Source organism: Chiloscyllium plagiosum, unplaced genomic scaffold (assembly GCF_037043375.1).
Source record: "Chiloscyllium plagiosum isolate Xiang-an unplaced genomic scaffold, Cpla_swu_hap1 HiC_scaffold_19, whole genome shotgun sequence".
In the NCBI taxonomy this organism is placed as follows: domain Eukaryota; kingdom Metazoa; phylum Chordata; class Chondrichthyes; order Orectolobiformes; family Hemiscylliidae; genus Chiloscyllium; species Chiloscyllium plagiosum.
The window spans coordinates 52,551,162-52,566,968 of NW_028270157.1; the positions used below are offsets into that span (position 1 = coordinate 52,551,162).

Consider the following 15,807-nt stretch of genomic DNA (forward strand, 5'->3'; position numbering starts at 1 on the left):
TGGAGGGAATTCCAGGATTTTTAACCAGCAACACTGAAGGAATGATGATGCATTTCCAAGTTGGGATATTGAGTGGCTTCAAGGGAAACTTGCAAATGGTGGTGTTCAGGTGTGTCAGCTGCCCTTGTCTTTCTCAAGGGAAGTGGCCGTGGGTTTGGAAGGTGCTGTCTGAAGGTCTTAGGTGAGTTTCTGCAGTGCATCTTGTAGACAGTACACACTGCTACTATTGAATGTTGTTGGTGGAGGAGATGGATGCTTGTGGATGTGGTGCCAATCAAGCAGGTTGCTTTGTGCTGGATGGTGTCAAGCTTTCTGAGTGTTGTTGGAATTGCATTTATCGTGGTAAATGGAAAGTATTCCATCATACTGTGGACCTGTGACTTGTAGATGGTGAATAGACTTTGGGGAATTATGAGGTGATTTACTTGCCGCAGTATTGCTAGCCTCTGACCTGCTCTTATAGCCACCCTGTTTATGTGGCAAGTCCAGTTAAGTTCATGGTAACCCCCAGGATGTTGATAGTGGGCCATTTGCTGCTGGTAGCACTATTAAATATCAAGGGGCATTGTCTCTTATTGGAGTTGGCCAATGCCTAACATGCTTTACCACTTGTCAGCCCAAACCTGGGTATAGTCCAGGTCTTGTTGCATTTGAACATGGACTGCTTCAGTGTCTGAGGAGTCACGAATGGTGTTGAACATTGAGCAATCATCAGTGAACATCCCCACTTCTGACCTTATGATGGAGGGAAAGTCATTGGTGAAGCAGCTGAGGATGGTTGGGCCTAGAACACTACCCTGTGGAACTCTTACAGAGGTGTCCTGGAACTGAGATAACTGACCTCTAACAACCACAACTATCTTCGTATGTGCCAGAAATGCCTCCAACTAGCAGAGAGTTTGCTCCCAACACACATTGACTCCAGTTTCACTCGGACCACACTCAGTCAAGTGCAGCCCTGATATCAAGGTGTATCACTCTCACCTCACCTCTGTAATCCAGCTCTTTTGTCCATGTTTGAACCAAGACTGTAATAAGGTCAGGAGTTGAGTGGCATTGGCAGAACCCAACCTAGGGGGTGATACTGAGCAGGTTATTGCTGAGCAGGTACTGCTTGACAGCATTGTTAATGACACCTTCCATCACTTTACTGATGATCGAGAGCTTCCTCTGGCAGCTCATTCCATACCCGTACCACACTTTGTGTGAAAAGGTTGCCTCTTAGGTCTCTTTTATATCTTTCCCCTCTCACCCTAAACCTATGCTGTCTAGTTCTAGACCTCACTCTTACCATCATTCTAGTGAACCACTGAGTGCTGGCTCGAGCTTGCTGAAGAAAGGGGCTTGGAATTGGACACAACACACCAGTTGAGGCCCAACCAGTCGTTTATAAAGTTTTACCATATTTTTATGCCACTCACACTCTATAGCTCTGACTATAGAGATTTATTTATCCTTAGACAATGTACAACGTTTAATCGTCTTTTCATTTTGTTATGAAGTTTTCAAAGAATTGTGTCTGTGCACCCCAAAATTCCTCCCTAGATTCCTCCACTTCCTATGAAATTGTACCATTTGGTTTATATTCCCTCTCCTAAATTTCCTTTCCAGAATGCATTACTCCACACTTCTCTGCATTAAATTTCATCCACCAGTGCCCTCACATTTTCCTCATATATTTCTTCCTGAATATTCCTATAGGTATATAGCTAACAATATTCTGTTGCCTACATTCCTGGGACCAAAAATCCAAATTACATGTTTATGTCTTTAATTGAAACATTACTGTCTTCTGGACCTAAATGTGTGAAAGTGAAAGAAAGCAGAGAAAGTAATAGAAAGAAAGGAATTTTTGGAGGTGACGTTCCTAATGTTCATATTCAATGGTATACAAAAATATGTGCACAAGAGAAAAAAGAAAATTTATTACCTTATAAAAATGATTCATTCAGTCCTTAGAATGATCAATAAACTCGTCTGATATAATTGGGAACTGCTGCCTTGTGAATTGAATTGTGTTGATGGAACATAAGCCAAAATAAGGAAATAGAGTGGACAGATGGCACAATTTTACATGGAGAGTTCTGAATATTTCATAGGATGCATGGCCTTGACTTCACAGAATGATTAACTTCTTCTGTACCTGACTCTCAAGAACAGGATATTAATAGAACATATCTTAGAGGCCTGTGATGCTACAGCATAAAGATAAAAGAGGGGTTTGAAAAAACTTTATCTGATTTTAAAACTAAGGTGGTGCTTAACTAGGTTAGCAAGCACAGGGATGATGAATGAATGGGACTTGGTGGAAGTTAGAACACAGGAAGTAGAGTTTTGGAATGAACTCAAGCTTACAATGGGTAGAAACATTGGGAGAACTTGTGCGTTAGAATAGCAAAGTCATACAGTCATAGAGATGCACAGCACAGAAACAGACCCTTTGGTCCAACTCGTCCCCATGCTGACCAGATATTCTAAACTAATCTAGTCCCATTTGCCAGCTCTTGGCCCACATCCCTCTAAACCCTTTATATACCCATCCAGGTACCTCTTAAATGTTGTAATTGTACCAGCCTCCACCATTTCCTCTGGCAGCTCATTCCATTCACCTTCTGCTTGAAAAGATTGCCCCCTTAGGACCATTTTAAAAGTTTCTCCTCTCATCCTAATCCTAGTTCTGAACTTCCCCATCCCAGGGAAAAGACCTTATCTATTTACCCTATCCATGCCCCACATGAGTTTATAAACACCTCAGCTTCCACGCTTCAGGGAAAACAACCACAGCCAACTCAGCCCCTCCCGATAACTCAAATTCAAGGTTTGTTCAGCAGCTACAGTGTCATATTTTGGACAGAAAGAAGGTTTATAATGAAGTTCCCCAGGTGTCAGTACTGGCACCCTTGTTTTTTCTGTTAGTTATAAATGACCTGGATCTTGGTGTGCAGATAATGATTTCAACATTTGGAGACAAACAAATCTTGGAAACATTGCAAACCTTTGGGAGGATAATGTAGAACTTCAAAAAGACTGACACACTGGTGGAGTGGGCAGAAGGTGAACAGTTGAAATTCAATGCAGGAAAGTGTGAGTTGATACAATTTGGTAAAAACTTGGACTGACAGTATAAAAGAGAGGGTACCATTGTAATGGATGTGCAGGAGTAGGGAAGGCTGGATGTATGTGTACATAAGTTGTTAAAGGTGACAGTAAACAAAGCATACAGCATTATGGACTTCATTAATAGGGGCATGGAATACAAGTACAAGGAGGTTATGATGAACGTATAAGACACTGGTTGGATTTCAGGTGGAAAATTGTGTATGGTTCTGATGCAACACTACATGAAGAATATGAATGCATTGGAAAGAGTGCAGAGAGGTGTAAGAATGGTTGCAGGGATGAGACATTTCTGTTAGCATAAAAGATTGGAGAAGTTGAGACAATTTGCCTTGGATAGGGGAATGCCAAGATGGGATTTGATAGAAATTTCAAAATTATGAGGGCTTTGTTCAGAGTTGATATGAAGAAATTGTTCTTACCTATGAATAGTTTGAAAACCAGAGGCCATGGTTTTTGACATTTTTTACAAAAGAAGCAAATGGGAGGAGAGATAAAAACGTATCAACACTGCAGTTAATTAAGGTCCATAATGCATTGCCTGAAAGTACGGTGGAAGAGGTTAAATTAAAATATTGAAGAGACATTGGATAATTATTTAAATGGACCAAGTTATGGTAAAATGGCGTGATGGGCCAAATCGTTTAAATTCCACCGAACAATTCCTTGATTGGGAGCCATGATTCGGAGATGCCGGTGTTGGACTGGGGTAACACAGAATCTATAGCAAAAATTTGCAGTGTGATGTAACTGAAATTATACAAATTTCAGTTACATCACACTGTAAATTTTTGCTATAAATCCTGCGTTACGATCGAGCCCTCCACAATCACCTGACGAAGGAGCGTCGCTCCGAAAGCTAGCGTATTTCCAATTAAACCTGTTGGACTATAACCTGGGTTGTGTGATTTTTAACTTTGATTGGGAGCAGTATACACAAGCATGTTCTGTGACGTTTAGTCATTGTGCACCTAAATGTGAAGGAATCTTGTGGACTTTCATGCATCTCTACACACATGACTATCTTTCGCTTTTACTCACTTGTATATCACTGTTGAAGCCTTTGGTTCATGTAAAGCAATGATAAGGTGGGCACTGAGCAATTTCCTACTACAACGACAGTAATAATTAAATTGTTGTTGAACATTACCACTTAATTAGAATAATTTATTATGTATCAATTGTTCTGGTCTCAATCTATTGGTCAAGACAAATAGAATTAGGTTGGTGGGCAAGTTCAGTTCATGCATGCAAAAACAAAGTGAAAATTCTGGGAGATTCAGTAAGCGTGGAGAGAGAAGCCGCATACATGTTTTGATCAGGAATATGGAACAGATCTGATGGGACACGAGAATTTAGCAAAATGTCATACATGTTTGTGACCGATGTGTGCCGTGGGGACAGGAGTAGTGACAAGATAGTATTGTGTAGTGGATACATGTTGCTAAATTTGGTCAGTGTTTGTTTTGCAGATATAATGTCAAAAATTGCCTCTGCTTCTCTGTAACGGGGCCACTTCTATTTTTTGGGGGGTGGGTAACACAGGATTTCCTTAACCTTTTTTTTCAAAAAGGTTGTACATTTAAGAGCACAACTCAAGATCGTTGTCTGCTGTAGTCTGGCTGTCTGTTCATTTCAATTGGCTGCGGAGGGCAGGAAGTGAAGATATTGTTCCCACCTTTCAGGTCTCAGCTGATCTCTCTGAGACGGAAGTGAGTGTGTGTATGGCTGTTGCAGGCACTGAGTCTGTTCGCTTTACTTTGAATGTCTCAACCCAACAGAAGCCCGGTAATGGTGGGGTGAGGGTAGCGGTGCTATTGCTTCAGTTGTGAGTGAAGAGCTGGGCTCAGGGTGGGCAGGGGGTCAGGGAATTAAAGTGGGCAGGAGGAAGAGATACCTGCAATGAGAAGAGTGTTAGAGGGTCAGGGATGGCATCCATTCAACAGAGCCGAACTGGAGACGAAGGAGAGGATGGCGAGGATGGCTCTCTCCACACGATGCTGACGGCGATAGAGGAAGAGCGGATCAGAGCGAGCCTCAAGCAGGAGATGAGTGGCCTGGGTAAGTGCAAAGGGACTTGTTCCTCCCTCTTGCATACACTGGTATCGCTACAAGCCAGCTCAAGGCTCTCCTGCTGGACTACCAGTGTCTGTTAAGGCGATTCTTCTAATGTGACACTTTAAAACACTACACTCTTCTGGGTCAATCCTAGCGAACAATTCCACTTCTCGGACCGCCAGGAGACTACTGACTTTCCAGAGTTAGTCTTGTTCAAGTTGATCTTCAGTGAAGTGACGCCCTTCGGTTTTGACAGATCACTTTTTGGGGGGCGGGGATAGGATTTCGGAATCCAGTTTCACAAACGCCTGGTTTCTAAATATCAAACTGCAAGCGTTAATTGGGGAAGAATTTAAAGAGCCCGTTTAAACCCATTGGGTGGTCTAAACTATTCAATAGCTACGGCAGGGCGAACGAGTGCTGGCAGTTTACAGATGACTTGTTATTAACTGGATGTTTTGTTAATGTTACCGCCAGCCCTGGGTTTTCCGGTCGTTGCTCTTGAATGTTGCATTCACAATTTTAAGTTGCAAAAATTGCCTCCATTATTTGATTGTATTCACATGATGCGCTAAAGGTGTACTGGGTTTTACATGAATAATGGTGGGTGTGGAGACGGCAACTCCTCAGCCATCTGACCATTGGGCACTAACTAGTGAACAATGACAGCCAAATCTGAACATTCAGTTGGATGGATAGGTTCGAAATCATTGTATCGCCTTTGCACATTCAGCAGAGGTGGCTTACACTGATGTTTTACTGTGCTCCTGTCATTACTGTGGGACTTGTCCGGGAGTTGAGCACAACATTTTAAATGGTTATTGTGGTTTTTCTTTACCATGAAGATATGTCAGGCTTATATTTGCCGGACTTGTCAATTGGATTTTAGTTTCTATTTCGAAAAAAAAATGGAAGAAATGAACCAGAAACCTCTCCCTTTTTTTCCCGTGATTGATTCAATTACCCGGTGTGTGAAGCTCTGGATGAGGTAAGCTGCAATTTCAAAGGAAGCCGCAGGTGGGCAGTGAGCATGCGCGGGTGCGCGGCGCATCCTGGGGACTGTAGTCTCTGGGAGCCAGGTTCACCGCGGGTTGCACGGGTGAGCGGACTACAACCTCCAGAATGCAGGTCGGCAAGGGACAGCGCGCATTGTTGCCCATTCTGACAGAAAGGGATGATGTAATTGTCAGTGGAGCCACCCTGGACCTCCATCTGCGCTGATCTCATCAGGGCAGCTTCACACTGCAATACAAACACAAGAGTGCTGGAGCAAACTCAGGGCTGGCAGCATCAGAAACATGAGAGCCGAAGAAGTCAAATTGGACTGGAAAAGTTAACGGAGGGCAGATTTACACTAGCACTTGTTGCAGATTGTCTCAGCTGCGAAAGGTTTTCCAGCAGCATAGATGCACCTGTCCCCTGATAAAATGTCTGCATTCTTTATTGTTGTATAACTGATAATAGCCCAGCGCATAACTAGCTAGTTTATGGTACCTTTTACTCCAGTGAGGATTAAACTGTTCAAAATACCAAATTATTTCCTATTTTTCAAATTTTTATTTTCACTATGACTGCCGCAACTCCAATTCTAGTGGCAAATATTTATTGAACTGTAGTCAGTTATTGCATGCTAGATTTGGAACTGCATCAAAAACTGCTATATGTAAAATAGTTGTGGTGCTGTGGGGTTGTGCTTTTTAAAATAATACAGGTTCACTTATGTTTTAGGAAATTGTACCTGTCATTCCCTCGAGTCACGTGACACCAGGTTATAGTCCAGTAGGTTTACTTAAAATCACAAGCTTTTGGAGCATTGCTCCTTCATCAGATGAAGTGAGCTCAATAAACCTGTTAGACTGTAACCTGGTGTCATGTGACTTTGACTTTGTCCACTTCAGTCCATCACTGGCATCATTCCCACCTTGAGCTATTTGTGACTCCAGTTTCAAATTGAGTTTAAGTAGCCCTTCATTTGGCCTAACAAGCTGTTACTATCCTTTTTTTTTGGGGGGGGGGAAAGGAAATGAAGGAAAGCCACTAATTTGAAGCATTTCTATCAGTTCTTATATTCTCTCTGGATTAGAGTGGTGCTGGAAAAGCACAGCAGTTCAGGCAGCATCCAAGGAGCAGGAAAATCGGTGTTTCGGGCAAAAGCCCTCACTTATCTCTCCACCCTGCAGGCAATCTGCCTCTATTCCTGATGAAGGGCTTTTGCCCGAAATGTCGATTTTCCTGCTCTTTGGATGCTGTCTGAACTGCTGTGCTTTTTCAGCACCACTCTAATCTAGAATCTGGTTTCCAGCATCTACAGTCCTTGTTTTTACCTTATTCTCTCTCCCATGTTCCACGACACTGCTATATTGCTGGTGACTATCCTCCTGTCATATCCATTCATGCCAAACACCATTCTTTGATTAGGTGGGTGATTTTTAACAGCCAGATGGCCTTTCTGCCAGTAACCCAGCCAACTTATCAGTGCTGTGGGTCTGTACAGGTACCAGCTGATTGGTCTGCACCTACGGCTGAGTTCTCCGATATGCTATCGATCCTGGAGTGAGATTCAAGCCTGCAGCATTTGGTTTACATGCCAGGGTGCTGCTTGCTGAACCACAGAGCCTTGTAGATGCCCACATTCTGTGACTAAATAAATCAAATGTTGTTTCAAACTCTTTTTATTTTGAAAAGGTGTTATTTTCAGTGTTGTGGGTACAGTGATCAATAAGATGGCTAACGTTTGGATCAGATCATCCATTCTAAAAGATCTCATCAAATATTTTTAAAGAGAATCCTAGTCATAGAGATGTACAACATGGAAACAGACCCTTCAGTCAATCCCGTCCATGCTGACCAGATATCCCAGCCCAATCTAGTCCCACCTGCCAGCACCTGGTCCATATCCCTCCAAACACTTCCTATTCATATAGCCATCCAAATGCCTCTTAAATGTTGCAATTGTACCAGCCTCCACCACATCCTCTGGCAGCTCATTCCATACATGTACCACCCTCTGCCTGAAAAGGTTGCCCTTTAGGTCCTTTTTTTATATCTTTCCCCTCTCACCCTAAACCTATGCCCCCTGGTTCTGGACTCCTCCACCCCAGGGAAAAGACTTTGCTTATTTACCCTACCTATGCCCCTCGTGATTTTATAAACCTCTATAAGGTCACCCCTCAGCCTCCAATGCTCTAGGGAAACAGGCCCTACCTATTCAACCTCTCTCCTATAGCTCAAATTCTCCAACCCTGGCAACATGCTTGTATATCTTTACTGAAAACTTTCAAGTTTCACAACACCCCTCCGATAGGAAGGAAACCAGAATTGCAAGTAATTTTTCAGAGTGGCATCCTGTACAGCCACAACATGACCTCCCAACTCCTGCATTCAATATTCTGACCAATAAAGGAAAGCCTACCAAACGCTGCCTTGACTATCCTATCTACCTGTGACTCTACTTTCAAGGGGCTTTGAACCTGCACTCTAAGGTCTTTGTTCAGCAACACTCCCTAGGACCTTACCATTAAGTGTATAAGTCCTGCCAAGATTTGCTTTCCCAAATTGAAGCAGCTTGCATTTATCTGAATTAAACTCCATCTGCCACTTCTCAGCCCATTGGCCCATCTGATCAAGATCTTGTTGTAATCTGAAGTAGCCTTCTTTGCTGTCCACTGTACCTCCAATTTTGCTGTTATCTGCAAACTTACTAACTATATCTCTTATGCTCTCATCCAAATCATTTATATAAATGATGAAAAGTAGAGGACCCAGCACCGATCCTTGTGGCACTCCACTGGTCACAGGCTTCCAGTCTGAAAAACAACCCTCTGTCATATACATGCGCTTGCCATTAAACCATTAGGGAGGGATATTATTGTCCGTCATTTATTTATATGACATTAAGGAGTATTTATAGCCTCCAATTTAAGATGTTTAGAAATGGGATATACTTAGGCTGTACTTGATTATAATGTAAATTAGTTGGTCATCTGGCGATTCTCTGTAACAATGGAACTTCAGGAAAGCAGCAAGTGGTGTTTACATGCTTGTCCTCTGGTACTTTGAATAAATGAGTGTAATTCCTGCTCAGTGCTACAACTAATCATTGAGCGATTGGACTGGAGTTCCACTGGCACTGAATTAGGTCAAACATGAGTCTTTCCAAAGCACGCTAATTAGCAAAAACCGAAAATGTTGATCAATTTTATTTTGACCTTCCCATATCCGTTTTTATTTTCAAACTGCTGTAACGGGAAGTTAGATGTTGGTAAATGATATGCCTGGACCAAATGATTCCATTAACGCATGAGCCTCTTTTCATTAAAGCAGATAATTTGCATATTTAATAGAAGTGTCTCGAAATTATTATTAATGTGTTATGGTTTTTGTAGAGATGCAGTAGAATAACTGGAGTTTCTCAGAATGAGATGACCTTATTGAAACATGTAGGATTCTTAAGGGGCTTGACAGGGTGGATTTTGAGGTGTTTTTTCTCCCTGTTGGGCCAGAGGACATTATCTGCAAATAAGGTGTTGCCTGGTTAAGACAGATGAGGAATTTCTTCTGATGGTAGTGAATTTGCTATTGAGGCTAGATCATGAATTATGTTCAAATCTGTAATATCAATGTTCAATCAATAAGGGAATTAACTTTTCTGAGTAAAAGGCAGGAAATGAGGATTATCAGATCAGTGTGATTTCATTGAATGGCAGAGCAGCTTCGATGGGCTGAATGGCCTACTTTTGCTCCTTGTGTTATTTTGCCAACTAATCCAAAGGCATGATCTTTGAGGTGGGTTTAAGTCCTACCAAAGCAGCTATTGAATTTCAATTAAGCAAATAAAAATTTTGTAGGAGTAATATCGACCATGTAACTGCTAAGTTATTATAAAAATCCAGCTAGTTCAATAATCACTTTTTTTTTTAAGATGAAGATTTGTTGACTTTTCCCTGTTTGGCCTATACATGTGCAGCAATGTGGTTGATGCTTCTCTACCCTCTGAAATAGCATGGTAAACCACTTAGTTTTCGCATAGCAGTTTTATATAACTGTTAGATCACCGAGCATTGACCCGGGCATGACACAGTCCACGCAACCCAGAAAAGTTGGCTTCACCAGTGTTGAGGAACTTGCCCCAGAATAGGGGAAATGTTCTCACAGGCTAGTCGTGTAACACCTGAGAGAGTCATACTTTCAGAATATACATTTTAGCTAATGTCCCAACCTCCTCAATCGCCATCCCTGAGTAGGTTCTGCCGTATGGGAGGGAGTGGCCCTAAGAGCACTCAACGTTGACACCAGATCCTATAAAGTCATATAGCAGAAGGTTAAACAAAGCAGGGGAACTTGGTAATTCCAGCTGATCTGCCCTCCGTCAGCTTATGATTCCATGCTCCATCCTGAATATCACAGGGAAGCAGAACAAGGAAAGTCACAGAATTACACCGGATGAAAACACAATGTGATACTGATAAAGAGAAATGCTCAAGCAGATGACCAAAAGCTTTGAGGTGAATGTTAGGAGGGAAGAAAGATGGAGAGGTTTAGAGGGAATTACAGAACTTTGATCGTCAGAGTCATTGGATGATGAAACAATTTTAAAAGCAAGGATCTTTGAGGTCACAGTTAAAGTGCAAGTATCTGAGAGGGTTGAAGGCATTTAGAGGCAGGGAATGGACATTGTATTGTCAAATTTAAATGGAAAGATGATGCTTTAAAATTGGCTCCTAGTGAAATGACAGCTTCATCTCCTCAACCAAACTTGATGCAAGTAAGAACGTAACACCAGAATTTTGGATGCTCTCCGGTTCAAGTTAGGTAATCTTAGGGAGGTTAGCCTATAGATTGCTTCAGTGAGTTTTAGGAAAGCTTGAATAGGCTGGGGCACTTTCTCTACAAAAAGGATGATCTTGTAGAGGTCTTTAAGATAGTTTGATAGAGTAGATGAGAGAAACAAATGCTGGAGATCACAATTGGAGATCTTCATCAAAGCTCTGAAGAGTTGTCGAGACACATCGTTAGTTTTCTCTCTCTGTATGGATGCTGTCTGACTGATCTCCAGTATTTGTTGCTTTCATCTACTCCAGCATCTGCAATTTGTTCCTATATTGATAGAGTAGATCCTTGAAGCTGAGACCAGAATTAAGGGTCATAAATACAACTGTCATTCATAAATGCATTGGACATTTAGAAGAACCTTCCTTTACCTAGAGAAATATTAGAATATGTAAATCTGTTTCATGGTAAGTAATTGAGGTGAATAGCATGAATGCATTGAAGAAGTTGTCAGGCAAGAGGAAAAGTAATAAATTTATTGATGTGTTTAACAAAGGGGGATGTGCCTTTTATAGAGTACAAATATCAGTATGGACTAAGTGACCTGTTTCCGTGCTATTCAGAGAGGAATAGACCCATCTGCCCACATGTCTGCGCCAACCATGATGCTATCCAAACTAATCCCATTTGTAGTCCGTATCCCCCTCTTCCCTGCCTTCATGTATCTGTCAGGATGCCTCTTAAACATTACTATTGTATCTGCTCATATTACCTCCCCTGGCAGTGCATTCCAGGTACCTGCTGCCCTCTGTGTAAGAAGAAAACTTGCCTTGCACATCTTTAAACTGCCCCCCTAGTATTTGACATTTTCACCCTGGGGGGGAAAAAAGGCTCTGACTATCCACCCTGTCCATTTCTTTCTTAATTTTACATACTGTACTTCTATAAAGTCACCCCTCTGATGCTTCAGCAAAAACAATTCGTTTGTCCAATCTTTCCTTCATAGTTAATACAGTTCAATACAGACCACATCTTAGTAAACCTCATTTGCACCCTTTGTAAAGCCTCCACCTCCTTCCTATGGTGTGGCAGCCAGAACTGCGCACACACCAATGTATGCATAAACATTATTATATATAGTATTTACTTTGAAAATTTTATGATGTTGTTTCCCTGAAATAATGATGTCAACATGAATGCACAAAATCTCTTGTCTACGCTGAATGCTCTGAATTGCTTGCCAATTATAGACACCTTTGCTGCAACCAAACATCTGGAATTATCCAAGACGAGCCAGACTTATGGTCCAGACTTTAACAGTTTTGCCATTGCTCCTGTCACAATGTTTGTTATCACTACTCTGAAACTGACAGCACATTTTGAGGTCTGCATGCATTGATTTGAAATTCAAAGTTACAGTGATGATTGTACACTTTCCCAAGTGTATGATGTTAAAGTAGCCCCAAACTGCAATGAAATTGAACTCACTGAATTGCCAAAAATGTTTCCTTTTTAAACTATTTATCTATCTACAAATGTTTTTGGGGAAGTAACATTTGATTGAATACAGTGTGACTGGTTTTTAAATTCTATACTAAATTCATAATTACATCCTGAACAACTTCACCACCCCTCAACAATTTTATACTGATTAGATTAGATTACATTACATTACAGTGTGGAAACAGGCCCTTCGGCCCAACAAGTCCACACCGCCCCGCCGAAGCGCAACCCACCCATACCCCTACATTTACCCCTTACCTAACACTACGGGCAATTTAGCATGACCAATTCACCTGACCTGCACATCTTTGGACTGTGGGAGGAAACCGGAGCACCCAGAGGAAACCCACGCAGACACTGGGAGAACGTGCAAACTCCACACAGTCAGTCGCCTGAGGTGGGAATTGAACCCGGGTCTCCGGCGCTGTGAGGCAGCAGTGCTAACCATTGTGCCACCACAGTGCCACTTGTGGAATGTTAACTGTCTCCATCATAATATTATCACTTTTACTTTTTAAGGCTTTTGTATTTCAGTTTCTAACCCAAAATTGTGCATGTCTCAGTTATTTATTTTGCATTCTGTGAAATCTTAATTAAATTTGAAAAATGCAGTGCATTGTTTTGAGAGAATACTTTTTAATGCAATTGGTCATTTATCCTGTTTGACACCAGTGTTAAGGGAAAAATCCACAGCACAGAGATCACAAGACCTTTTGAGCTTTTCTCCAGGGCAGTGGTGAATACTGCTGACTGCAAATTTCAGGCTGTTATAAATTGTTGATGCACTCACTGAGACAAAGGTCATGTCTGGGTGACATATGAATTTTAAAACTTGTTTTAAGATTATCTTATTTTGAATTAACTTTGGATTTTGAAATGGCTGCTACAGCTCACAGGGTTTACAAGTTGACTGAAAGTTCTGGAGCATTCCAACATTAAAACTACAGAAGGATAAAGCTGGAGAGTTCACCATTGGATGAATGCTGAACAAAGACAACACTGACTTCCTTTGTCTGAGCCCTGCCCGATAACAGCAGAGACTTATCAAAACTCATTATGCCTGCAGAGGTGCTAAAAGTCTCCATCTGTTTCTTAAAGATTTAAATGGACTTTCAACTTGGGTTAACAAGTGTGTTTCTTTCCCAGAATTACACACCAATTTCGTGAGCCACACAATTGAATCGCCCCTTTAATCTTTGAAGGGCAGTATTAGCAGACACCAAGAACTACGCATGCGTGCTCATTCGGAAACACATTGTGTTCCGAGCACTGATGTCAAAACTTTGTGCTGTGATGTCATGCACAAATGCATTACTGTGCATGTGCACCCCCCCCCCCCCCCCACCCACCCCCACGACGTTGCAATCTCTCTCTATCCCCATCCCAATCTCACTCCGACACCCAATCTTGCCCCTGCCGCATCACCTCAAAATTCACACACCTGCGACTTAAAGCATAGTGTGCATGTGGCCATGTCAGCAATACAGCCTTTCTGAAGAGTTTTGGCAACATTTCTGAACTTTTGAGTTCGTCATACCAGCAATAAAAAGCAGGATTTCAGGCTAACAGTGAACCTGACTGAGGGTTTAAGCCACTGAAACCTGTTTCTAGATGACTAAGAAATAGGACCAAAAATAGGCCATTCAACCCATTGAGTCTGCTCAATGATTCAGTAACGTAGACAAGTAGGAGTTGGAAGAACACAGCAAGCTAGGCAGTGTCAGGAGGTAAAGAAGTCAATGTTTCAGGTATAACCCTCTTTAAGGACTGTGTGGGATCATGGTTGATTTGATAATCCTCAACTCCACTTTCCTGACTTTTCCCCATCATCCATGATTCCCTTAATGATCAGAAATCTCTCTCAGCCTTGAATAAATTATCAACCCACCCTTTGAGAGAAGGAATTCTTCTGTCTGTGCTAATTGGGCAACTGCTTGCTCTGCAATTATCCTCTGAGCGTAGATGCTCCCACCAAAGGAAAACTATCTTTCTGCATCCAAAATGTCATGCACAACACCACCTAACCACCACCACAATGAATCTTATATATTCCAATAAGGTCGCCTCTCATTCTTCCAAATCTAATGAGTGCAGGGCCAACTGGTTCAACCTGTCCTTGAAACGAAACCTCCATATCCAGGATCGGTTGGACTATGTCCAATGCTACTGTATGTTCCTTTTAAATAAGAGAACTGAAACTGTTTACAGCATTCCAGCTATGATCTCATCAATGCCTTGTATAGTTTTAGCAAGACTTCCCTATTTCTTATACAATGTTGGCCTTTCAAGTAAAGGCCAATGTCCCTTTGCCTTGACTATTGCCAATTAAACTTGAATAGAAGTGTAACAATGGCAGTTTTCAAATCTTCTGGGACTTTTCCAGAATCTAAGGATTATTGGAAGATTCCTATGAGTGCATCTATTATTTCTGTAGCTACAATCTTTAGTATCCTAGGAGATATATATCCTAGGTTAAATACCTCTCAACATCCGGTTGTAGTCCATCAGGTTTATTTGGAAGTACTAGCTTTTGGAGTGCTGTTCCTTCATTTAGGTGATTGTGCAACCACCTGCTGAAGGAGCAGCGCTGTGAAAGCTAGTGCTTCCAAATAAACCTGTTGGACTAAACTTGGTGTTGTGACTTCTTTAACTTTGTACACCCCAGTCCAACACCTGCACCTCCAAATCTTTAATATCCCAGGATACATTCCATCCAGGTCCAGGGGAGATATTCACCTTTGACCCTAGCACTCTTCTGTAGTGATTAGTTGTTTGTATTTATTGCTGCTCCTTTTGGAAGATTCTTGTATCTGTCTGAAAAGCAGATATCCGACCGATAAGTACCGTACCAACTTCAACTCTGGAGGAATTCTACAACTCTTGTCTTCTGCTCTGTGGTTTCACCTGAATCCGAGCTTCTGGATGCAGGAAATCCTCTCTTACTGTACTCTGATATTTATTTGAATTGATAATTGCACTTTTTATTTCAAAATATTAACATTCTAATAGTACACCTATAAGTGTCAGATTGCCTCCTTTGCTATAACCTCACTTGTGTGAATTAGCAATGACTATTCCAGGTTTGAATATGTGGATAAATAACATTTTGGCCTAAACCTGAGGGAGTTTGCTGCAAGTCACTTTAAAATTGACCTCACAAACAGGTTTGGGAAACACCCAGCTTTTTTTCAAATGAAACCTCTTTGGTTATGGGCAGAAGGTGAGGAGATTAGAGGCGTTCACTCTGTCTTTCCCATGTCTGCAACACTGTATAAGGTAATTAGTTAGAAGGTAGACAAACTACTTGGTGACAGAGTATCACTAGGAAGGCTGAAGTTGATGCAATGAAGTCTGCTTTGG

General features: G+C 41.7%; 1 protein-coding gene across 5 annotated transcripts in view; it reads left to right on the top strand.

Moving 5' to 3' along the window:
* The first annotated feature begins 4,849 nt into the window (after positions 1-4,849).
* The window catches only part of kiaa0930, a 108,053-nt gene continuing 97,095 nt past the window's right edge, over positions 4,850-15,807 (top strand). Inside the window, exon 1 of one of the 5 annotated variants that reach the window (XM_087997376.1) lies at positions 4,850-5,178. In XM_087997376.1, coding sequence (XP_087853502.1) covers positions 5,046-5,178 — 133 coding nt within the window. In that variant the 5' untranslated portion in view covers positions 4,850-5,045. The remainder of the gene's footprint in view (positions 5,179-15,807) is intronic. The other 4 variants (XM_043709232.2, XM_043709231.2, XM_043709229.2 and 1 more) reach the window with 4 other exon arrangements.